Genomic DNA, 26,225 nt, shown 5'->3' with positions numbered 1-26,225 from the left:
TCTACCAAGCCTATGTCCTCAGCTCACTCCTCTACTGGTGAGACATGGATCACATATGCTAGACAGAAGAAAGGGGTCAACAGTTTGCACCTTTACTATCTCAAACATATCCCTGGCATCTCTTGGCAGAATAAGACACCAACTCAGATGCTCTGGAGCTTGTTAATTCCAACAGCATATATTCATTGCTAAGCCAATGATGTATGCACTGACTCAGCTACATTCATCAGATGGACAACTGCTACTTCCCCAATATAGAGAACTGGCCACTGGGTCATGACCTCTGGGCATTCATATTTCTGCTACAAGGACACCTGCAAACAAGATGTGAAGATGGCAGACATTGCCACTGACAACTGGACAACAGTTGCTGGTGATTGAGATTTCTGGAAGCTGACTGTTTAGCAGGGTATTGGAACAGACAAGCAAAAACAAAAAGCTCAGCTGGTTGAGATGAGAGCACAGAGAAAACAGATGCCAGCAAATCATGCAACTTCTCAGCTCACTGTCTTTCCCTACAGCAAATACAGAGGGATGACAAATTAGGGCTCCATGGTGCAAACCATTGTCCCATGAAATAGAGGGCTGCTACCAAAAGCAACAACAAGCATCAGCTAAGGATCAACATTCTTGCCTCTCTGATTTTTGCTGTTGTGGGTTGAAGATCCACTCCTAAAATCATTTTATATAATCTCATCAGAAACCTCACTGCAGTAATTTCAGGCGCTGTCCTTTGGATGAGACACTAAACAGGTGGACATACATGGCACAGCGAATTGGGTTCTCTGATTGTTGGTTGAAGGAAAATACTGGTAAAGTCAATGAATAGATTTTCTCATCCTGATCTAATTGCTGTGCATCCACTGATGTGTTACACTGAGGTACTTCGCAGGCTGCTTTGGAACGTCTTGAGGCAGAGAAAGGATTTACGTGTCTTTCTTCTGAAAGAAAAATCTCTTTTATCACAACCACTTTTTTCACGAATCTGCAGTTTAGCTATGGAGACAAATTGAGGGATATAAATTTAAAGCGTTAACAAATGGGTCATCCGACAGATAAGTCTGTACAGAAGCCAAATATTCCTCTCTCCAGCAGTCTCACGCCCAGTTTGACAATCATTACCAGGCCCTGATCCTGCTAAGTAATGCAACGAGAGGCGATGCGCACGCGCAATCTGCAGCAGCGCCGCGGTAGCGCGCGAGGGGGGCCCCCCCGCCCCCAATGTCTCATTTGAAGAAAACGCCGGCCGAGGCTGTCATCAATGACATTTTTTTAAATGACCCGCATTTCTCCCATTAATAAATGTCAAACTGGCGTTGGCAAAGATCGAGCTGTTGCCCTCCACCCACCCCTCCCGGGTCTCTCCAGCGCGCGGCCTCGCGCACACAAACCGGCGCGGGCTCGCTCGCGCCCAACGGCTTCTTCCCGGCGGGAGGGCGGGTGAGCGCGCGCCGATGGTGGGAGCAGCAAACACCCGGCCGTACCGCCGGCACCGTCTCCGAGACAACCAAACAACTACACCCTCGGTAAACACCTTGTCAAGCCCAAGTTTCTCCTTCTCTATGCGTCCACCGTCACCCTCACCCACCCCAGGATGTTTTCAGATGCCGCCCCCCGGCTTTTAGCGCAGAGGCGGCCGTTGTTAATGTTTTTTTTGAACCATCTCCTAAACAATGATCCTGAAAAGAGGCGGCCACAGGAGAGAAAAAAAACACTACTAACCATCGCTCCGCTTGATTTCGACATAAATCCCGATCTGGACTTTTCCAAAATTGACTGCCATAGTTTATCCGTTACCATTCGTCGCACGATGTAGTCGTTGAGAGGAATATATTTAACGGTAGATGTTTTTTTCCTCCCCTTCAAGTTTACCGACACTTCCTCGTTATTCGCTCTCCACAGTTACCGGGCAGCCAGACACAAGAGCAACGCCGAGACTGCGCATGCCCAGTCACCTCCCCTCAGCCAGCGCCTCATCAGTATAAAGGCAAAGTGGCTGCTTCTCCTCAACCTTCTGATTTAATACTACACCTACAAAATAGCAGTACCAGCTCCACTCGAATCGCCCTGTCCGTTCAAAGAGACGATGGTGCAAACTTCCTCCCCCCCACCACCAAATACCGCGCTGCTACGCAGTAACGCCAAATTCCCCAAGAGGGAAGCTCCAAGTGTCCAGAGGCACAATCATCGCACAAAGGAAGATGGTTGTTGGAGGTCCGTCAAATACCAAAGCATTGCTGCAGGAGCTCCTCAAATTAGCACCCCAAGTTCAAGTTCACGTCTGGTGAAAGAATTACAATAAAACTCCAGTTGAGGCTAAGTGAATGTTTTATTTAGATTTAAACTTCCTTGCTTTTGAACTCTATGCCCCAAAGTATAAAACCCAAGATATTGTATGATTTAGTGACTGAACTAGGTGGCACAGTGGTTAGCACCACTGCCTCACAACACACTGGTTCAAATCCTGCCGCGGCTAACTGTGTGCACGTTCTTTTTTTGTGTGAGTTTCCTCTGGGTGTTCCTGTTTCCTCCCAGTGACCAGCGATGTGCAGGTTAGGAAGATTTGCTCTTTAGTGTCCGAAGATGTGCAGATTTGCCATGGTAAATGTATGGCGTTACAGGGATGGAGTGAGCCTGGGTAAGATAGTCTTTCAGAGACTCAGTGCGGCCTTGATGGGCCAAATAGTCACCTTTTTCACTGCTGGTATTCTGTGATTCTAAGTGGCGTAGAGGTATTTAATATGAAATAAGATGTTAAGATGAATTACAAAAAGTGTACAGGCAACAGCAAGTAATTAGGAAGGGAAATTGAATATTGACCTTTATTGCAAGGGGGTGGACTATAAAAGTAGGGTGAAGTCTTGTTACAGCATATTTCTGAGACTGTACCCACAATTGTGATTTGTTTAGTTAAGGAGAAATATATTTGCATTGGAAGCAGCTCAGAGGTTCAGTAGGCTAATTCCTAGGATGAAGAATTTGACTTAAGGAAAAATAGTGCACATTGGGTCTCTACTTATTGGAGTTAAAAAGGATGAGAAGTGATCTTATTGAAATATATAAGATTCTGAAGAGATTTGAAAGGGTGAATGTTGAGATGATCTTGTTTCACAATAACTTCATTGCAGTGCAATGTAAGGCTTACTTGTGACTCACAAATAAACTTATAAATAGTGAACAATGAAGAAGGTTATCTGGGATTGTAATGGGATCTTGATCATTTGGGCCAGTGGGTTGATGAATGGCGGGATGGAATTTAATTTAGATAAACGCTAGGTGATGCATTTTGATAGATTGAATCAGGGCAGGACTTACTTAGATAATGGTAGGACATTGGGGAGAGTTATAGAACAAAGAGATCTAGGGATATAGCTTCATAGCTCCTTGAAAGTGGAGTGACAAGTGGACAGGATGGTGAAGAAATTATTTGGCATGCTTGGGTTCATTGGTCAGAACGTTGAATACTGGAGTTGGGACATCTTTTGTACAAGACATTGGTATAGCCACACTTGGAATAGATCTGAACAGATCTGGTCATCCTGTTATAGGAAAGATACTATTAAACTAGAAAGATGCAAAAAAGATTTACTAGGATGCTACTGGGACTTGATGGTTTGAGTTTAAGGAGAGGCTGGATAGACTGGGATATTTTTCCCTGGAGTGCAGGAGACTTAAAGGTGATCTTATAGAGATCTAAAAAAAATGAGGGACATAAATCAGGTAGATTGGCAACATCTTTTCCCAAAAGTAGGGAAGTCTAAAACTAGAGAGCATGGCTTTAAGGTGAGGGGGAGAGACTCAAAAGGGTCTAGAGGGGCAATTTTTTTGACACAAAGGGTGATGAGTGTCTGGAACGAGCTGCCAGAGGTGGTTGGAGAGATATAATTTTAAAGCATTTTAGTTAGTTACATGGATAAGATTGGTATAGTGGGATATGGGCTAAATGCAGGTAAGTGGGACTAGCTTAAGGATAAAAATTGGGTGGCGCAGACAAGTTGGGCTGAACGGCCTGTTTCCATGCTGTAAACTTTTTACTTAAAAAAAATCAAAGTTATTCATTTTCCAGGATGCCACTTTATTCCTAATCACCCTGTTTATCCCAATGGAATTGTAAATTGTTTTGTGCTAATTTTGATATTTGTTGCAAGTTCTTTTCTGCTATTTTATCCATTAACAGTTTGTCTAATTTACTGTGGACAATCGCTGTCTCATCCCTTTGGTGCCTGCCATATCCAAAACTAGAAGCTAAATGACCTGATTTTTCTTCTAGGGTTTGGAAACTGACATTTGGAACAATTATGGGGTGGAGTGAGGTGAGTGGTGGTTGCAGGGAAGATGGGCAGGGAAATACTAACAGTACCTGATTATCACTACCTCAAAAGATAGGCTGATAAAAATATAGTGGACATATTGAAAGATGCCACAAGAAAAGAAGCAAGAATTTACAAGTATGGACCCCGTGTAGACACACCACAACAGCCATTTCTGTGCCTAAAGGAATGGATACTCCAATGATGGGAGAGGAAAGGTACAGATTGGCACCTGGGCGAGGGTGGCCACTGACTTCTCCAGCACGTCCTATCTACCCCACCTTCCCAGGAGCAAACTGGGGAGACAAGATGGGCATTCCTTGTCATGATGGTGAAAATACCAATACAGGTATTGCAATCTGTAGGTGAAAGCGTGGATTGCATTCCTCCTTGTCTGCCAGTATGTGAAAGACTCAACTGCATTTGGAATCCTCAGTTTTACAGAGGCTTCTGCTCTCAAAGCAGATCTCCCAAAGATTTGGAAGTGACAGGAGAACAGTAGAATCCTGTAATGTCACCAGGAAAAGCACTATAAACAAAAATATTAGAGCAAACACTGCCACATCTTACAAGCTTATCCTTCATTCGTGCAAGCACACTTACATTGGTGGGTCCTTACGCAATATTACATAGGCTTGTATTAGAATATGAGCATGGCACAAGTGTGCAGAAAGAGGTGAGAAAGGCAGAGACTTTGTGGGCAATTTTCTCAGAGGACAGATACATCTATGCTCAGTTGGATGCAGATGCAGAGTCTTGAAAAGTTGTAAATTTATTTTGCCAGGTCAACATGAAGATTATAAAGCTCCCCATAATTGCTGTATAGCCCTTTTTACCTGCACCACTAATTCCTTGATTTACACTTACATGACAGCTACTGTTAGGAAGCCTAAAAACAACTCCCACCAATGGTTTCTGCCCCTTGCTGTTTCCTGCCTTCACCAAAACTGAATCTACTTGATTTTCTGAGATGTTTCCCTCTACTGTTTTTATCCTATTCTTTATTATCAGAGCTACTCCTCATTTTCCCTTTTGCCTACTACTTCTAAAAGTTAAGTGAATTGGAATATTTAGGTCTCTCTTATCAAAATGATTTTATCCTTAATCACTAAGGCCACTTCTACCCCTTTAATTTGGTTTGATTTATTATTGTCACATGTATTAACATACAGTGAAAAGTACTGTTTCTGTATAGACAAACATACTGTTCATAGAGAAGGAAACGAGAGAGTGCGGAATGTAGTATTACAGTCTTAACTAGGGTGTAGAAAAAGATCAACTTAATGCAAGGTAAACCCATTCAAATGTCTGACAGTAGCAGGGAAGAAGCTGTTTTTTATTTGTTTTTATTCCAATTCAATCAAATCAAGTCCAATTCAGAGTCTCAACAAGTTGAGACATCCCTGATCCAAGCTGACGAGACAGGGCTCTCACCTTCTGTCTTGGGCTTGATCTCATGATCCAAACTGATTGGAGTAGGCATTGCTCCTCCTCCAAGGCTTGATCTTATTTGCATCTTGGCCAAGATGCCGCTTTTAAAAATTGCTTCAAATGAAGCTGAAACGTAACCAAATGACTTCAACCAAACACAGCATGCCAATTCTACACTCTGTTATTCAGTTGGTTGATATGTGGCTTCAGACTTTTGTATCTTTTTCCCAACGGAAGAGAGAATGTCTGGGGTGTGTACGGTCCTTAATTGTGCTGGCTGCTTTGTCGAGGCAGCGGGAAGTGTAGACAGAGTCAGTGGATGGGAGGCTGGTTTACGTGATGGATTGGGCTACATTTACGACTTTTTGTAGTTCTTTGTGGTCTTGGGTTGAGCAGGAGCCATACCAAGCTCTGTTACAACCAGAAAGAATGCTTTCTATGGTGCATTTGTAAAAGCTGGAGAGAGTCGAAGCTGACGTGCCAAATTTCCTTAGCCTTCTGAGAAAGCAGAGTTGTGCTTTCTTAACTATGGTGTCAGCATGGTTGTACCAGGACAGGTTGTTGGTAATCCGGACACCTAAAGACTTGAACCTCTCGACCCCTTCTACTTCATCCCCATTGATATAGACAGGGGCATGTTCTCCTTTTGCTTCCTGAAGTCAATGACAATCTCCTTCGTTTTGTTGACATTGAGGGAGAGATCATTGTTGCCACATCAGTTCACCAGGTTCTCTATCTCATTCCTGTATTCTGTCTCATCATTGTTTGAAATCCAACCAACTATGGTGGTGTCATCAGCAAACTTGAAAATCAAATTGGAGGGGAATTTGGTGTATAAGGAGTATAGTTGGGGGCTGAGAACACAGCCTTGTGGGGCACTGGTGTTAAGAATGATCATGGAGGAGGTGTTGTTACCTATCCTTACTGGTTGTGGTTTGTGAGTTAGGAAGTTCAGGATCAAGTCGCAGAAGGAGATGCCGAGGCCCAGGTCACAGAGTTTGAAGATGAGCTTCGTGGGAATAATAGTGTTGAAGGCTGAGCTATAGTCTATAAAAAGAAGTCTGATATAGGTGTCCTTGTTACCTAAGTGTTCCAGAGTTGAGTGCAAAACCAGAGCGATGGCACCTCCTGTGGACCTGTTGCGGTGTAGAATTTTCTCCTTTTTGCAGAACTTAGAATCTGTTATTCAGCTCCGGATCCCAGCTGTCATAAATCTTTCATGCTTCACAGACCAGGCTGCCCTCAGATTTTCAACTCTCAAAATGTATGAATGGATCCTAAATGATGGCTAATAACTTATTGACAAGAGCCCCACGCAGAGGCACAGATGTGGATCAAACAAAACGATAACATTGAATATGTGCCTGGACTGAATGGGTGGTGCTCTCCTTTGTTCTCCCTCAATCTTGGTCATTGCAGTGGTTTCCTGCACTCTCCATATCATGGTTCACCTAAGAGATATGAAAATTTAAAATGGCAACATCCTGGAAGATAGAAGGGAGGACCTGGAGGTAAGATACAAGAAGGAGGAGCTGTAGTGGAAGGAGATGACATTGAATGGGAAGGTACCTCTCCTGCCATCCTCAGGGAAGAGAACCTCCCTCCTCACCCTCATGGCCTCCAGCATTAGATCCAAGTTGGCACTGGTGAAATGTGGATCTCACATGTAAGGACTACTATTCCCATGTAACATTTCAGTGTCCTTTGTGAAGCAGAAGACTTTAGCACAAATTGCATATTTCACCTCAGGATAGCCAGCAGCCTCAGCAATGGTTACTGTGGGGTGTCTAATTGATGCTTCTCCTCCATCTGATTTGCCTCTGTTTCTCACCCCACAGTTCATGAGTTGACATTAAACCTGTATCTATAACAATTCATGTTTTACCTGCATGAAAATGAACATAGAAATCAGTTGTCTGCTGGAGGGCAGTTTCTCATCAGAAATATTAAGCCCCACTTTTCACATGTTCCATCATTACTGCTAAAGCTGGATGCTAGTAATATCAGCATGCTAAATGAATTCAGTGGCCTTGGTTGTTGTAGGGCTTTTAAAATTTTACTTAATTCCTAGAAGGAGTGGTTGGTATTAATCATTCCTTTGTTTGCAATCATAATCATCAAGAATTTTATGACATTTATTTATTAAGTCGGATGATTTTTGTCATAAGGGCATTCCCTGTTAGGTATAGGCCTAGTCTCAGTGCTAAATCTTGTATCTGATTTTAAAGGAATTTGTTCAAGCCCAATGATAAGCACATAATTGAGTTTGAAAGTTCAGTACCAAGGGAGTGCTGCTATGCTCAGATTTTATGTTAAAAATATCTCCACCCTGTCCTATGAAAGGGATGCAACAGATCCCATGGCACAATTTGCAAAATGAGTTCTGCTGATATCATGGCTAACATTTATTCCACAGCCAACATCACTGAAACAGATTATCAGGTCATTTGCCTAACTGCTGTTTGTTTGGCTTGTTATGTGAAAACCGTCTCAGCATTTGACGACAAGAACCACTGAACCTCAACAAGTAATTAATTGATAATGAAGGGATTTGGACATCCAGAGGTCATGAATGATGCTATGTAAGGGTAAGTGTCCTGTTCATCAGACAGGATGTAGAATACAGTATGCTTCCTTTGCAAATATTGTTCTATAACACAAGAATTAAAATAGTAAAGTCTCTAGAATTGCATGAAAATGAACAGTTTCCATGTATACTAAACTGTTCAAATGACTTACCTCACAAGAGCAAAGGCCAAGCAGATAATTCCATCTGAACAGAAAGAGTGCATCACCATCTTCAGTTAGTTATTTGTTTTGCTACTGGTTGTCAGTCCACTTGGAAGCCCCACCCAATCATTACCAGGAGGAAAAGAACACCCAGCTTTGATCAGAGTGCTAATTACCTTGATTTTCTAGTTTTATTTGTAAATTAGTTTCATTTAAAGCCAATTATAAGATCATCTTGGATGAACAACATTTCATTTAGAGCGGCTGAGGATTTTAGTATTTTTAGTCTGACACCCACTTGAGCTTCTTTCTTCTCATTCTATCTCGTAATATACAATACTTTGCATTATCAATCTTTTAGTATTCAATAGAAGAAATGTAACCTAATCTGTTGCACTGAATTTTGTCCAGTGTAACTTGGATTTCTGCAATTTTTTGCACCAGTTTAAAGAAATCATGCTGGAAACCTGCCCGACCTACAAAATTGGTCTGTCCCCAAATTTAATTAATCTCAGTTTTATGTTGCCTCTAATTGTTCCTGTTTGCAGGGAATTTCATAGTAACTTCATTGCAATGCTAACCTAAGTCTTGTGACTAATAAATAAATACACTTTTTTCAAGTCTAGGATTAAAGTTTGCTTGGGATTTATCCACTTTTAGGCCTGCTAAAGCCACTAATATCTCCTCCCTCCCCATACTAATTTGTTCAATTATATCATGGTCACCATCCTTGACTTCTATGCTACAGCACCCTTCTTATGGTGAACACAGACTTATTTTTTAAAAAAGCTTATGTCTTCCAGCTCCACACACAGTTTGTCACTTTGGTCCATAAAGGGACCTATTCTTTTCCTACTTAACCTCTTGCACTTAATATACCGTTACAGGAAAATCCGAAGGTGTTTCATTTTGCCTACCAGTGTTTATTCATGCCTTTTCTTTGCTCCCCTAATTTATTTTTTGAGCTCCCCCTGCATTTATTCTACTCTAAGGCTTCCACTATTTTGAGCCCCTTATATCCTTTATATAGCTTGACAACCAAGGTTCTCTGAACTTGTTGGTCCAATCCTTTACCTTTATGGGAGCATGTTGGCCGTGTACACTCTCTATTTCCTTTTTGCATGTCTCCCACTGTTCTGATGTGAATCTTCCTAAAAGATTCTGGTCTATCTGGGTCAGATCCTGTCTTACCATATTTAAATCAGCCTTTCCCCAATTCAGAACTTTTATATCCAGTCCACCCATTCGTGCTTGAGGAAAATTCCTCTTACCCTCATTTGTACTTTCTTTTCTGGGTGGAGGACCTTTTTATCTTTCTAATAGTCATGGGAATATGGTTTGAAAAGGGTCTGCCTGAATTTCCAGTTCAATGAGTGAGGTTATAACTATCTGCATCCCTGGCATACTTTAATATTAATTCAAAGCACCTTTGGCTTATGAACAGGTGATGAGAGAAAATCAGTGCAGTGTGCCTATCTGTCTCCTGTCTGGAACACTTTGTTTGCAGATAATGGATTTCTGCAAATTAATGGTGTTGCTTCCAGCAAGAGTAAATTTATCAAAGTTGACTTGCCAACTATTCAGCACTTTTTTCTCCCAGCTATAATATAAATGTTTTGTGCTTACTTGAAATTTGGCATTCTTGTAATTTGGCCTTGAAATTTGGCCTTGGAGGGAGTGCAGAGGAGGTTCACTAGGCTGATACCTGAGATGAGGAGGTTGGACTATGAAGAGAGACTAAATAGACTGGGTCTGTACTTGTTGGAGTTTAGAAGGATGAGGGGGGATCTTATAGAGACGTATAAGATAATGAAGGGGATGGATAAGGTAGAGGTAGAGAGATTCTTCCCGCACAGAAAGGACAGCAGGACTAGAGGGCACAGCCTCAAGATAAGGGGGGGGGTGCAGTTTAGAATGGAGTTGAGGAGGAACTTCTTCACTCAAAGGGTGGTGAATCTCTGGAATTCTCTGCCTGTTGAAGTGGTGGAGGCTACCTCGCTAAATATATGTAAGTCACGGGTAGATAGGTTTTTGGTAGGCAAGAGAATTAAGGGTTATGGGGAGAAAGCGGGAAAGTGGAACTGAGCCACTTCAGATCAGCCATGATCTTATTGAATGGCGGGGCAGGCTCGAAGGGCTAGATGGCCTACTCCTACTCCTACTTCTTATGTTCTTCTTATGTTCTTATGTATTTGTCCTGACGGGCACTAGGTGAAAAACTTTGGCAACACATCTCTTTTTTTCAGCAAAATTTTGCTGAAGTCTTTTACTGCCAAGCAACTGTTTGCATATCTTTTAACAGTTTGAATCAATGTTGCTTTGTTCTACTCTTACAATTGAAATTAAATAATTTTTTCGTGTTAACTTGATCAGTGGCTCTTGCCACTTATATACCGCCATTGTTTTTCAGACGCCTCCTTTCTACAGCAATTTGTATACTAACTTTTAATGTAGAACATTGTCTAAGATGCTTTACAGAGGCTTTTTTGACAGCAATGGATGCTGAGACAAAGAAGATATCAGGAGGATGATCAAAGCTTGGTCAGAGAGGTGAGTTTTATGGAGAGTATGAAAGACGGATTTAGGAAGGCAATGGGGGTTTGGGAAGGAACAGCGTTGAGTGAGGCCCAAATTACTCCGGACATAGCCATGAAAAAAGAAATGATTGCACAAAAGGATAGTCTGAAAACTGGATAGTTATGCATGGTGGGGGAAGGTACAATGGTATATTACAGAGATGGAGAATATTACGAAAGGGCAAAGTCATGAGGCAAATTGAACACAAGCATGAAAATTTTAAATTAGAGAATTGGGGAACAAATGTTGTTTAGAAGGAACAAGGTAGATGGGTGACCAGGACACAAAACAGGGAACAGGATAGGTTGAAATTTATGGAGGGTGGCATTTGGGGGGTCCAAGCTAGGAGATCATTAGTATAGTAGAGTCTGGAGGTTAAAAGAGTATGATTGAGGGATTCAATGGCTGATGAACTGAGCCAGAGTAGATAGAAGTGTGTCATCTTTGTGACATAGGCCACAATTTTCTGGATCAGAAGATTAGCGCAAGTCTCCTCCACCACAGTGGAACACGCCATGGAGGCCCATGATAGAATATATGGGGTCAGAAATACAGTTTTGGATTGAAATGGATGCAGATATTAAACAATTTCCTGAACCTAAGAAAATGGTCAGGATGGAGAATGGAATTGGGGGCAAGGCTATGGAATTTTAATCATAACACCAGTCCTGTGACTAGGACTAGAGAAAATTATGACTTATCCATGACTTTATATTGAACATGCAATCTGACAACATAGAGCTATTGGAGACATCAAGAGACAGGATGGAGAATTTAAACAATGTGCCGTCAGTGTATATGGAACCTCATCCTGTGCCAATGAACAATGTCACCAAAGGGCTGAACAAGAGAAGGGACCAAGAACAGAACCATTGGAGACTTGGGTGTTTCATTGTGCTGGTGGGAAAGTAAGTCATTGGTGGAGATGCAGAGGTTATGATCAGAAAGCTAAGAGTGAATCAATTGAGAGCAATCCCATTAAGCTGGACACCTGCAAAAAGTCATTTGTGTAAGTTGTGTGGTTAAGCATGTCAATTTCTACAGAAAGATTGAGGAAGATAAGGAGGCACAGCACAATGAATATCAGTAATAGTGACCCTAGAAAGCCATTCAATTGTATTTAAGAAGTAGCCCATCACCCCCTTCTCAATGACAATTCGAGATGGATAATCAATGCTGGTCTTTACTGGTGATGCTCACATCCAGTAAATTAATTTTTAAAACATTATGCTAAACCTTTTATATAATACTGATTAGGTTGCAGCTACATACTGTGTTAAATTCTGTGAATGACACTTCAGAAAGGAGGTGAAGCTTTCAAGGGTTACAGAAAAAGAATTACTCGAATGATAGACTTCTGTTATGTAGAGAGACTGGAGAAGTTAGGTTATTCTTCTTGGAGTAGAGAAGATTGGGGGGGAATTTTATAGAGGTCTTCAAAACAATTTTGATAGAATCAGTAGAAAGTAATTTATTACAGTGGTAGAAGGGCCAGTAACTTATTACAGTGGTAGAAGAATATAGTTTGAAGATGATTAGCAAAAGAACCAGAGGTGATGTGAGGAGATATTTCCAAGCGTGTTGTGAGCTGAAATGCTTTTCCTGAAAGGTTGATGAAATAGATTCAATAATAACTTACAAAAGGAAAATGGTTAAATATCTGAGGGGGGAAAAAGACTGTATTGGGGGAAGAGCAGGGGAGCGTGACTAGTTGCGTAGCTCTCCCAAAGAACTGGGACAGTCATAAAAAGTCGAAAGGCCTACTGTGCTGTATCATTTTATGATTCTGTGGGTGTAAAATTTAGCAACAGAGCCCCTACATTTTTGGTTCTTCAGGTGCCTTTTGCCCCAAATATGACATATGCTGCAAGCAAAAACACACCTGGTGGTAGCCCCAACAGATTTCATTTTGGGAGGGTATTAGTGCACAGGCTGGGAGAATGTGGCGGAAGTATGTCAATCAATGTATAATGCTGAATAGATGCCTGTGCTACCATTTTGGAGCTCATCACTCCAGCTACTGTCTCTTAGCCTTGCACACATAATCATGCCTTCAGCCACAGGAATCACCAGCGTTATTTAAAAACATAGTCAACTACTTGCAGATTAGTTGATAATTGATTTGTCCTGGTCCTTATTGTGATTGTAGACGTGCTTGGTGATTTTAAGAGCTGATTAAAGATAGTCTGCAGGGAATGGAGTGACCAGTCTTTAAGACTTTGCCTGACTTCAAAGATTCTGTACAAATGACTTGTTTTCAGTCATGAAAACAGTAGCTTGCATTGTCCTTATGCTACAGTGTGCCAGTAAATTCGCTGGATTCCGGGGAAGTGCTGGAAGATTGGAAAACGGTTAACGTTACGTCGCTGTTTAAAAAAGGTAGCAGACAAATGGCAGGAATTATAGGCTGGTTAGTTTAACGTCTGTAGTTGGAAAAATGCTTGAAACAGTCATCAAAGAAGAAATAGCGAGGCACCTAGAAAAGAATGGTTTGATAGAGCAGACGCAGCACGGATTCGTTAAGGGGAAGTCGTGTTTGATGAATTTATTGGATTTCTATGAGGATGTGACTAGTGCAGTAGACAGAGGGGAACCGGTGGATGTGGTGTTTTTAGATTTTCAAAAGGCATTTGATAAGGTGCCTCATAAAAGGTTGCTACAGAAGGTTAGGGTGCACGGAGTTGGGGGTAAGGTGTTAGCGTGGATAGAGGATTGGTTGTCTAATAGGAAGCAGAGAGTTGGTATCAATGGGTGCTATTCTGATTGGCGGTTGGTGACTAGTGGAGTGCTGCAGGGATCGGTGCTGGGGCCTCAGCTATTTACCATTTATATAGATGATCTGGAGGAGGGGGCTGAGTGTAGGGTGACGAAATTTGCTGATGACACGAAGATGAGTGGAAAAGCAAATTACGTGGAGGGTGTGGAAAGTCTGCAGAGGGATCTGGATAGGCTAAGCGAGTGGGCGAGGACCTGGCAGATGGAGTATAATGTTAGCAAGTGTGAGGTTATCCACTTTGGCAGAAATAATAGTCGGAGGGATTACTATTTAAAGGGTGAAAAGCTGCAGCATGCTATGGTGCAGAGGGACCTGGGGGTCCTTGTGTGTGAGTCGCAAAAACCCAGTCAGCAGGTGATCAAGAAGGAGAATGGAACGCTAGCCTTTATAGTGAGGGGGATAGAATATAAAAGCAGGGAGGTCTTGTTACAACTGTACAGGGTACTGGTGAGGCCGCAGCTGGAGTACTGTGTGCAGTTTTGGTCGCCGTACTTGCGCAAGGATATTTTGGCCTTGGAGGGAGTGCAGAGGAGGTTCAGTAGGCTGATACTGGAGATGAGGGGGTTGGACTATGAAGAGAGACTAAATAGACTGGGTCTGTACTCGTTGGAGTTTAGAAGGATGAGGGAGGATCTTATAGAGACGTATAAGATAATGAAAAGGATGGATAGGGTAGTGGTAAAGAGATTCTTCCTGCTTAGAAAGGATAGCAGGACTAGAGGGCACAGCCTCAAGATAAGGCGGGGGGGGTGCAGTTTAGATCAGAGTTGAGGAGGAACTTCACTCAAAGGGTGGTGAATTTCTGGAATTCTCTGCGAGTTGAAGTGGTGGAGGCTACCTCGCTAAATATATTTAAGTCACGGTAGATAGGTTTTTGATAGACAAGGGAATTAAGGGTTATGGGGAGAAAGCAGGAAAGTGGAACTGATCCACTTCAGATCAGCCATGATCTTATTGAATGGCGGAGCAGGCTCAAAGGGCTAGATGGCCTACGCCTGCTCCTATTTCTTATGTTCTTATGACAGGAAGAATGAACAGAGGTGACACAGAGCAGGACAAGCTGCTGAGAGAGTTGAAATAGGGGAGAGGCTGTACTCGCTCAGGGTGTTCCGGGAGTAATACCACCTTAGTGAAGAATATCATGTCAGACATCTCTGTTTCACTGAGGACATTTTCATTGAAATCTGCCATCTTTTGCAAGAAAAACTGTACTTTTAGAGCAGGGCATGGACACTGGCTGTGATACTTGCAGCATCTCCAGTTTGCGTAATATATGTGAGACCACCAAGATTCTATATTTCAAGAGAACTGAATACATTCCATCCTCTCTTGCCAAAGAGAAGCAGGTGAAATGAACGCTCTGTTTAAGAGAATTGCAGGATTCCCTATGGTGCACGCTGCTGTTGACTGCATACCTGTCAGTTTGTGGGTATCATACAACTCTGAGACATATGCAAACAAACCAGATTCCACTCACTCAATATCCAGCTGGTGTGTAACCACAAAAGTGGGAGGAATCTTCCAGTCCCACCAGCAGCAGGAAGTTTGAGTGCCAGGGGAGTCTATTTTGGCATGAGAGCTAAATTCAGTTCCCTGATGGTGGGATGAACTTTAGGAATTCTGCTCTCGGGATTTTACAGATGGGTTGTGATTCCTGAAGAACAATGTCAGAAAGCCCATTTGCGTTCTTTTACATGTCATGCATGCTTATTAAAAGGCCTCTGCAGAATTCAATCCTTGCTAGTCAGAAATTAGAATGTTCACTTGTACGACTATATAAGTGGCGAGCTTGATTAGTTTCACAACTTTGAGATGTGTAGATGCTGCTTTGTCTTTCTTTTAGACTGCTCACAAATCTTGACTCATGTCAGGTGCTGGGAGAACAAGCTGCCTGAAGGCTGGATAGGGGAGATAGGTAAAGAACAGAAGCTAGGGTAGGTTGGAAGAATGAGCGGAGACTAGATAGGGGTAGCAGACAAAAGGTGCAAGGGTGGAAAGTTTTTTGGGGGTTTATTCAGAAGGCACAAAAGAAATTAATCCCAAGGAGGAGGAAACATGCTAAGGGAGGCAATCCATGGCTGACGAGGGAAGTTAAAGACAGCGTAAAAGCAAAGAAAAGACATACAAAGTGGTGAGGTTTAGCGAGAAGCCAGAGGATTGGGAAGGCTTTAAAAGTGAGCAGAGGACAATTTAAAAAAGCAATAAGTGGGGAGAAGATGAAATATGATTGTAAGCTAGCTAGTAATAAAAAAGAAGGTAGGAAGAATTTTTTTCAATATATAAAAGGTAAGCGAGAGGCAAAAATAGACATTGGACCACTGGAAAATGAGGCTGGAGAAGTAATAATAGGAAACAAAGAAATGGCAAAGAAACTGAATAATTATTTTGCATCAATCTTCAGGGTGAAGACACCAGTGAGATGCCAGAGCTCCAGGAGAATCAGGGGGTACAGGTGAGTGCAGTGGCTATCACTAAGGAAAAGGTTCTGGAAAACTGAAAGGCTAGAAGGTGGATAAATCATCTGGACAGGATGGACTACACCCCAGAGTTCTAAAAGAGATAGCTGGGACATTGTCGAAGCATTGGTGGTGATCTTTCAGGAAATACTGGAGGCAGGGAGAGTAAAACCACTGTTTAAGAAGGGAGGGAGGCAGCAGACAGGAAATTATAGGCTGGTTAACCTGACTTTGGTCATTGGCAAGATTTTAGAGTCCATTTTAAAGATGAGATTGCGGAGTACTTGGAAGTGCATGATAAAATAAGACTGAATCAGCATGGCTTCATCAACAGGAGATCATGTCTGACAAATCTGTTTAGACTTCTTTGAGGAGGTAACAAGGAACTTAGATAAAGGAGAACCAATGGATGTGATTTATTTAGATTTCCAGAAAGCCTTTGATAAGGTGCCGCATAGGAGACTTTTAAGTAAGTTAAGAGTCCATGATATTAAGAGTAAAATCCTGGCATGGATAGAGGATTGGCTGACTGGCAGAAGGCAGAGAGTAGGGATAAAGAGGTCTTTTTCAGGATGGCAGCCAGCCGGTGACTAGTGGTGTGTCTCGGGATCGGTGCTGGGACCACAACTTTTCACAATGTACATTAACATACAATATACAATATAATGTACAATGTACATTTGGAAGAAGGAACTGAAGGCAGTGTCGCTAAGTTTGCAGAAATTACAAAGATGTGTAGAGGGACAGGTAGTATTGAGGAAGTGGGGAGAACATAGAACATTACAGCGCAGTACAGGCCCTTCGGCCCTCGATGTTGCGCCGACCAGTGGAACCAATCTAATGACCCTCTAACCTAAACTATTCCAATGTTATCCATATGCCTATCCACTGACCATCTGAATGCCCTTAAAGTTGGCAAGTCCACAACTGCTGCAGGCAGGGCATTCCACAACGTTACCACCCTCTGAGTAAAGATCCTACCTCTGACATCCGTCCTATAATTACCACCCCTTAATTTATAGCTATGTCCCCTTGTGTTAGCCATCACCTTCTGAGGTAAAAGGCTCTCACTGTCCACCCTACCCAAGAAGGACGTGAATAGGCTACGAGAGTGGTCAAAGAAGTGTCGGACAGAATACAATGTGAAAAAGTGTGAGGTACGCACTTTGGAAGGAGGAATGGAGGGATAGACTATTTTCTAAATGGGAAATTAGAAGCACAAAGGGACTAACATTCTCTTAGGGTTAAGAACATAAGAACATAAGAAATAGGAGCAGGAGTAGGCCATCTGGCCCTTCGAGCCTGCCCCGCCATTCAATAAGATCATGGCTGATCTGTCGTGGCTCAGTTCCACTTTCCCGCCCTCTCCCCATAACCCTTAATCCCCTCTCTTATCAAAAACCCATCAACCCGCTTCTTAAAAATATTTAGCGAGGCAGCCTCCACCACTTCAACGGGCAGAGAATTCCAGAGATTCACCACCCTTTGAGTGAAGAAGTTCCTCCTCAACTCCGTTCTGAACCGCCCCCCCTTTATCTTGAGGCTGTGCCCCCTAGTCCTACTGTCTTTTTTGAGCGGGAAGAGTCTTTCCACCTCTATCCTATCCATCCCATTCATCATCTTATACGTCTCAATGAGATCTCCCCTCATTCTTCTAAACTCTAACGAGTACAAGCCTAGTTTATTCAGCCTCTCCTCATAGCTCAACCCCCTCAACTCCGGTATCAGCCTAGTAAACCTCCTCTGCACTCCCTCCAGGGCCAAAATATCCTTGCGCAGGTGCGGCGCCCAAAACTGCACACAGTACTCCAGCTGCGGCCTCACCAATGCCCTATACAGCTGCAGCAAGACCTCCCTACTTTTATATTCAATCCCCCTCGCTATGAAGGCCAGCATCCCATTCGCCTTCCTGACCACCTGCTGCACTTGCAGGCTGGGTTTTTGCGACTCATGCACAAGGACCCCGAGGTCCCTCTGCACCGTCGCCTGCTGCAGTTTTTCGCCACGTAAGTAATAGTCCTTCCTACCATTCTTCCTACCAAAGTGGACCACCTCACACTTGCCAACATTAAATTCCATTTGCCATTTCCTGGCCCATTCGCCCAGCCTATCTAGATCCTTCTGCAGACTCTCCACACCCTCCGCACAATTTGCCTTTCCCCCAATCTTGGTGTCATCAGCAAATTTCGACACCCTACACTCGGTTCCCTCCTCCAGATCATCTATATAAATGGTAAATAGCTGAGGCCCCAGCACCGACCCCTGGGGCACCCCACTAGTCACCAACCGCCAATCCGAATAGCACCCATTGACCCCCACTCTCTGCCTCCTATTTGACAACCAATCCTCTATCCACGCTAACACCCTACCCCCAACTCCATGTCCTCTGACCTTCTGCAGTAACCTCTTGTGAGGTACCTTATCAAACGCCTTCTGAAAATCCAGAAAGACCACATCCACCGGCTCTCCTCTATCCACCGCCCTAGACACATCCTCATAGAACTCCAGTAAATTGGTCAGACACGACTTCCCTTTAATGAAACCGTGTTGCGTCTGCCCTATCAAGCAATTCCCTTCAAGATGCCTCGCAATTTCCTCCTTAATGACGGATTCTAACATTTTACCTACCACAGACGTTAAACTAACCGGCCTGTAATTCCCCGCCTTTTGCCTGGCACCCTTCTTAAACAACGGCGTAACATTAGCCGTTTTCCAATCCTCCGGCACTTCCCCGGAATCCAGCGACGTCTGGAAAATAACCACCAAGGCATCCACTATCACCTCCGCCATTTCTTTCAGAACCCTCGGATGCATTCCATCCGGTCCTGGGGACTTGTCCACAATCAGCCCCTCCAGTCTGTCGCGCACCACCTCTCTAGTAACAGTAATGTCATTAAGACCCTCCAGTCCTACCACCTTTCCATCGCTAACACCCGGCAAATTATTCACGTCCTCCTCCGTGAAGACAGAAACAAAAAAGTTATTCAAGACCTTAGCCATATCCCCATCCCCTACCACTAGGTCCCCTTTCTCATCCGCTAAGGGACCAACGTTCACCCTAGCCAGCCTCTTCCTTTTTATATATTTATAAAAACTCTTGCTATCCTTTTTTATATTAAGCGCTAGCCCAGCTTCATAGCTTCTTCTACCCTCCTTTATCAACTTTTTTGTCAATCTTTGTTGACATTTAAACCTTTCCCAATCCTCTTCTCGCCCACTGCTCTTAGCTACTCTAAATTCCTCCGCTTTTAATTTAACACTTTCCTTCACCTCCTTCGTTATCCACGGCTTATTACCTCTCTTCCTACTGTCCTTTTTAACCATCGGAATAAATTTCTGCTGAGCACCAAGAAAGATCTCCTTAAAGATCCTCCACTGCTCCTCAGCAGACCTACCTTCCAACGCGCTCCCCCAGTCCACATTCGCCAATTCTTCTCTCATCCTACCATACTCCCCTCTATTCAAACAAAGGACACGTGTCCGGGAACCCACTTTCTCCTCCTCCATCTGCAACAGAAACTCCACCATACAATGATCACTCTCTCCAAGAGGATCCTTCACCTCAAGGTCCCTAATTCTACCCGCCTCATTACATAGCACCAGATCCAAGATAGCTCGCTCCCTCGTCGGCTCCAACACACACTGTTCCAGGAAACTATCCCGGCAGCATTCCAAGAACTCCTCCTCGAGCCCACCTCGTCCAACATGGGTCGACCAATCAATATGCAGATTGAAATCCCCCATAACTACTGCCGTCCCATTCCTGCACGCCGCACTTATTTGCGCGTTAACAGCCCGCCCCACCTCCAGATCATTATTCGGGGGCCTATAGACGACACCCACCAGCGTCTTCCTCCCTTTGCTGTTCCTAATCTCCACCCACAACGATTCCACTTTCTGCTCTTTGGCTCCGATATCATCCCTTGCTACCACCTTGATGCTGTCCTTAATCAGCAGAGCTACGCCACCCCCTCTTTCCTCCTGCCTATCCTTCCTAAACACTTGATAGCCCTGTACATTCATCTCCCAGTCCCTGTCACCTTGCAGCCACGTCTCTGTAATGGCCACCAGATCGTATCCATTTGTGCCGATCTGCGCCACCAGCTCATCCACTTTATTCCGAATGCTTCGTGCATTCAGATAAAGCGCTTTCATCCCAGCCTTCTTCTGGACCCTATTTGCCATAACGCCACCACTTGGGACATCCTCAGCCTCTTCCCTTACCTGTACCCTATCCTTAACTGTAGACCTCCTAACATCACCTACCCTCGCACCCTCCCCCCCCCTAATTAGTTTAAAGCCCTGTCTACAGTCCTCTTTACTCGATTCGCCAGCACTCTGGTCCCAGCACGATTCAGACCAACCCCATCCCGCCCGAACAAGTCCCACCTACCCCAATACTGGTGCCAATGCCCCATAAATTCGATCCCATTCCTCCCACACCAATCTCTGAGCCACCCATTCACTTCCTTTATCCTGTCAACCCTACGCCCGTCTGCACTCGGTTCAGGCAGTAGCCCAGAGAAGACCACCTTGTCGGTTCTACTTTTTAATTCCATTCCCAGCTTCTCATACTCCCTCCCCAGATCCTCAGTCCGCACTTTGCCTACGTCGCTGGCACCCACATGTACCACCACAACTGGGTTCTCACCCTCCCACTCCAGGTTCCTCTGCAGCCCAGCTGCGACATCCTGTACCCGAGCACCAGGCAGACAACACACCCTTCTGTGCACTTTGTCATTGTGACAAAGGACAGTGTCAATACCCTTCACCCCACTATCTCCAATCACTACTACGTTCCTTTTCCCCTTCTCTTTGCCTATGTCCTGCTGCATCACTGTACCGCGTGCAGTTTGCTCACCAACCTCACCTGCCTCGTCCTCTTCCAGAGTGGAAGCAAGAACCTCAAACCTGTTATGCAGATTAAGAGGCTGAGGCCTCCGCTCCTCACCCCCCTTCCTCCTCCCAGCAGCCCCCTTTTGTTCCTGACCCTTAGATTTAGACAGTCTAGAGGGGGTGGATGTCACTTGCACCCCATTGACAATGGCACCCTCTCTCCCCCTGATGAGCCTCAGTGTCTGTAGCTCAGAGGCCAGCTCATCCACCTTGAGCTGGAGCTCCTCCAGCAACCTGCACTTACTGCAGACATGGTCACTGGGAAGGACCCTGGGGTCCACCAGTTCCCACATCATACAGGAACCGCACATCACATGCCCCTCCATTATTCAATATAATTTGTTGTGGGAAAAAATTTTTTCCTTGTTTCTTGCTGTAGTAGTTTTGAAAAAAAAATTTTTTTTTTTCCTTGTTCTTTCAACCTGGCCTTTTTACCTTCAAGCCCTTTTTGATATTAAGCCCTAATAGCTCACTCTGCTTCCCTCTCACTCCGCTGCCCGCTCCGACGCTGCCCGCTATCTACACCAGGCCTCCTTTTAAACTTGGCGCTGATTTAAAGCTGATGGGCCACAACTGCCTGATAATCACTCCCTCACAATTCTTAAAGCAGTAAATACAATAAGTAAATGCTTTAAACAGTTCTACAAAGAACAAAGTGCTTTAAACTTATTTTAAACAGGTTTTTAACAGGTAAAGTCTTAGCTTTCTCTCTGATGCTCCTTCCTCGTCTGCTCCAGCAAACAAAACTTGCAGGTTTAGTTGGCAGTTAGGAAGGCAAATGCAATGTTAGTATTCATGTCGAGAGGGCTAGAATACAACGGCAGGGATGTACTTCTGATGCTGTGTAAGGCTATGGTCAAACCCATTGGGAGTATTGTGAGCAGTTTTGGGCCCAGTATCTAAGAAAGGATGTGCTGGCCTTGGAAAGGGTCCAGAGGAGCTTCATAAGAACAATCCCTGGAATGAAGAGCTTGTCATATGAGGCACATTTGAGGACTCTAGGTTTGCATTCGTTGGAGTTTAGAAGGATGAAGGGGGGAATCTTTCTAAAACTTACAGGATACTGCGAGACCTGGATAGAGTGGATGTGGAGAGCATGTTTCCACTAGTAGGAGAAACTCGAACCAGATGGCACAACCTCAGACTAAAGGGGTGATCCTTTAAATCAGATGGAGGAATTTCTTCAGCCAGAGAGTGGTGAATCTGTGGAACTCTGCCGCAGAAGGCTGTGAAGGCCAGGTCATTGAGTGTCTTTAAGACAGAGATAAATACGTTCTTGGGGAAAAGACAGGAGAATGAGGATGAGAAAAATATCAGCCATGATTGATTGGCGGAGCAGATTCAATGGGTCAAGTGGCCTAATTCTTCTCCTATGTCTTGTGGCCTCATGGACGGAGTGGAGATAGGTCAGGGGAGACAGGGTAAGGGTAGAGTGGAAGCTGGACAAGGGGGGCTGGTGATAGGTGGAAGGGGATATGGTGGAAGGCTGTGGCAAAGGTTGGACAGGAGAGGCAGGCAAAGGGTGGAAGAAAAGGAGGCTTTCTGGGGAAGGAAGAGACAGTCTGGGGTGGAGAGAGAGGCAGGCAGAGAATGCGAGGGTGCTGCAATGTGGCTTTCTTGTTTGGACTGGGGGCCATTTTGACTGGGAGGGGGAGAGGCACTTGCAGGCTGATGGAAAAGATGGTTCTAGAGGGTAATACTGTACGTGGTGTCATCCAGGGGTTTGAATTGAAGATACAGTGGAGGGACCAGTCATAGCGAGTGGAGGAAAGTGAGGTGTGGTCCAGGATATCAGTCGGGTAGCTAAAGATTTCATTGGGGGGTGGAGGGGGGAAGGGCAGTATAGAAACAGATTATTCACGTGACTCGGATAACAGGAGAAGTCAGTGTCAGGGTGAAAATAGGGATGGTAATGGATGTAAGCTGAGACAATGTGGAGGTGGATGGTAATAGAGTCTTCTGATGGAAGCATCATTCCCTGCCATCCTTTCCTCACAAGAACCAACTATACTTTTTTCTCTTGCCTCTAAGCTGGCATCCACCCTTCAACCTAAAAATTGAGGCTGGGTGGGAAAACCACCTTTAAGGTACCATTCAAGTGCCTTAAAGCATTAAAGAATCATGATCCTGAATTTTCCCCTGCCAATCCAGCAGCCCTGATACCAAGTTACGTTCTAGCAAGTATTGATTAGCTTTAAGTGGGCCTTCCGCTCTTCATTCAGGAGGAAGTCCTGCCTTGGAGAGCTGCTGGGCTATCAGATTAGCCAGCAGTTCTCCAGTCCCTCCAAATGAAGTGGTTGGAGGGGCACTTCCGGAGTTGTCTGTTCCTAAGTCTTGAGAACCGGAGGGAAAAGTAAGCAGGAGTCGCAGGGTGAGGATTATAGGGAATGCCTTGGGAGGGGTGGAGTGGGGAAATCAGTTGTTGTGAAGGGGGTCTCAGGGGATAAAGAACAAAGAACAGTACAGCACAGGAACAGGCCCTTCGGCCCTCCAAGCCTGCACCGCTCATGCGCCCAATTAGACCATTTGTTTGTATCCCTCTATTCCAAGTCTGTTCATGTGGCTATCTAGATAAGTCTTAAATGATCCCAGCATGTCCGCCTCAACCACCTTGCTTGGCAGCGCATTCCAGGCCCCCACCACCCTCTGTGTAAAATATGTCCCCCTGACAACTGTGTTGAACCCTGCCCCCTTAATCTTGAACTTGTGACCCCGTGTATTCGTCACCTCCGACCTGGGAAAAAGCTTCCCACTGTTCACCCTATCTATGACCTTCACAATTTTATACACCTCTATTAGGTCACTCCTCATCCTCCGTCTTTCCAGGGAGAACAACCCCAGTTTGCCCAATCTCTCCTCATAGCTAAGACCCTCCATACCAGGCAACATCCTGGTAAACCTTTTCTGTACTCTCTCCAAAGCCCCCTGGATAGGCTGATAGGGCCCTGTGGAAGTACTGAAATCAACAGATCTGAACAGTGGAGTGCCCCAGGCAGAACAGGGCTTCTGATGGAAGCATCACTTCCCGCCTTCCTTTCCTCTTGAGATCCAACTATGTTTATTTATACTTTCCCTTTCCTCTAAGCTGGCGTCCACCCTTCAGCCTAGAAATTGAGGCTGGGAATGAAAACCACCCTTAAGGTACCATTAAAGGGCCTTAATTGTGGCAAGGGCAGGCTTCCACTCCAGGCACTGTGGTACCCCAGTGTAAACTTGCTACCAGGTCGGGGTTGGTGGGAAGCCAAAGGGAATTCCATTCATTCAATTTCACACTCCGCTCTGCCTCAGAACTTGCTGGAAGAGTGTAAAATCCTGGTCATAGAAATTTACAGTATAGAAGGATGTCTTTTGACCCTATGTCACCTAGCTATTCACCTAGGCTCATTTGCCTACAATCACCTCATACTCCTTTCCTTAAATTTCAAGTATTTCCATACTATTCTTTTAAAAGCTGTTATTTATACTTCTATCTCTGTTTCTGGTAGATCCTTCCATTTATTAATAACCCTCTGCATTAAAAACATTCTCTGAACCCTTTTTGTTCTGATAATGGTCTTAAATTCCTATATCACTAATTGTTGACTGATCAACCAGTGAAAGTAATGTTTCCCTATTTCTCCTAACTCTCCTATCAGGTTTCCTTATAACCATCTCTGTTGCAGTGTCTCTATTTTATGTTCCAGAGATTTACAGTGCCATACTTATAGTATGACACCCTCTGGCTGATGATCAGAATAACTGCAACCATTGCATAGGTAAACTTTCATTTTTATTTGTTCATAGAATCCCTACAATGCAGAAGGAGGCCATGTGGCCCATCAGGTACTCTCTGACAGAGTATCTTACCCAGACCCTCTTCCATGTCCTATTCCAGTAAACCCGCACATTTACCATGGCTAACCCATCTAACCTACAAACCTTGGGAGACTAAGGGTCAATTTAGCATGGCCAATCCTGTGGTTTCATATTAAGTGAACTTAGCTTTTACAAATGTAGCATGATAAGAAGAAAAACCTTCAAATATTACCAATACTTAACATTTCTTGAAACATTAATTACTTTATTTGGAATTATTACCAAATTTTAACAATAAATTCTTCAAACTATCAAAATCTTATTTCTTTCAGCGTTAAAATTAAATCCAAGATTGCTGGCAAGCAGTGGGAATGATATTTATGAAATCATCCAGTTAGCTATCATGAAATATAAAAGAATATTGCAAATTATGGTCCTATTATTATGTCCATCACAGCCATCTGAAGTGTTTTCAATGAATGTTCAACAGCCTTCTGTCTCTCAAAATGTAGCCACCAAGTGTGATTCTTAATTGTTTATATTAAGCATTATACATAAGTAGAATTATGTTGCATCATTTTACTGATTCTGTATTTGGTGTTAATATTTTTAGTGAAATGAAGTAAGAGCTGTAAGACTGGCCTGGTTGAAGGAAGGATATCAATGATAATGATTGTAGGACAGCTGGGTTTTAAGGATAGAACTGGAAAGAGCATGAAATATACTCATGCTTTTAATAAGACCCTTTCTCAAATATTTTAATGAGAATTTAATTATATATATTGTGCACCCTGGATGTCTACAGTTGATTTCAGTCTAATACTCTACACTCAGTGCTGCCCACCACATTGGATGGATACGTACCCATTTTATAAAATGTAAGATGTGTACTGCATCAACAAATTGCCATATCCACTCTATTTAAGTTTTGCTGAATAAACATATGTTCCTACAATTTTCAGAAACTTTGGCTCTGTTTTGTATACAGCTGTGTTTATTCAGCTGTGTACACCATGAATCTGTGAAACCACCAGGCCAACACTCAAAAAGATGTGGCAAGATCCCAGGATTTTGCTGACTTGACTAAGCTATGTGGGGACAGCAGAGAGCCTCAATGTCACCTGTTATTTAGCCAAAGTCCTTGCTTTTGGCCTGTATCCAGCAATACTTACTTGCCAGAAGTGCGTATGTGCTAAAGTGAGATGAAAATAATATCAGGCTTGATTATGTAGACCCATGTTGGATATCCTGCTG

General features: G+C 43.8%; 1 protein-coding gene and 1 long non-coding RNA gene across 4 annotated transcripts in view; one reads left to right on the top strand and one right to left on the bottom strand.

Moving 5' to 3' along the window:
- Positions 1-2,299, bottom strand: part of LOC145341455 (kinesin-like protein KIF2A) — a 110,118-nt gene extending 107,819 nt beyond the window's left edge. The window contains exon 1 of one of the 3 annotated variants that reach the window (XM_080186427.1): positions 1,723-2,299. In XM_080186427.1, coding sequence (XP_080042553.1) covers positions 1,723-1,783 — 61 coding nt within the window. In that variant the 5' untranslated portion in view covers positions 1,784-2,299. The remainder of the gene's footprint in view (positions 1-1,722) is intronic. The other 2 variants (XM_080186418.1, XM_080186441.1) reach the window with 2 other exon arrangements.
- Positions 1,418-25,691, top strand: LOC145341482 (uncharacterized). The gene is made up of 3 exons (XR_013886371.1): positions 1,418-1,526; positions 16,226-16,276; positions 25,304-25,691. It is a non-coding gene; the product is annotated as an uncharacterized LOC145341482 (long non-coding RNA).
- The last annotated feature ends 534 nt before the right edge of the window (positions 25,692-26,225 follow it).

Source organism: Carcharhinus amblyrhynchos, chromosome 1 (genome assembly GCF_965287045.1).
Source record: "Carcharhinus amblyrhynchos chromosome 1, sCarAmb.v2.hapA, whole genome shotgun sequence".
In the NCBI taxonomy this organism is placed as follows: Eukaryota; Metazoa; Chordata; class Chondrichthyes; order Carcharhiniformes; family Carcharhinidae; genus Carcharhinus; species Carcharhinus amblyrhynchos.
This window is presented reverse-complemented; position numbering and strand designations above follow the sequence as displayed.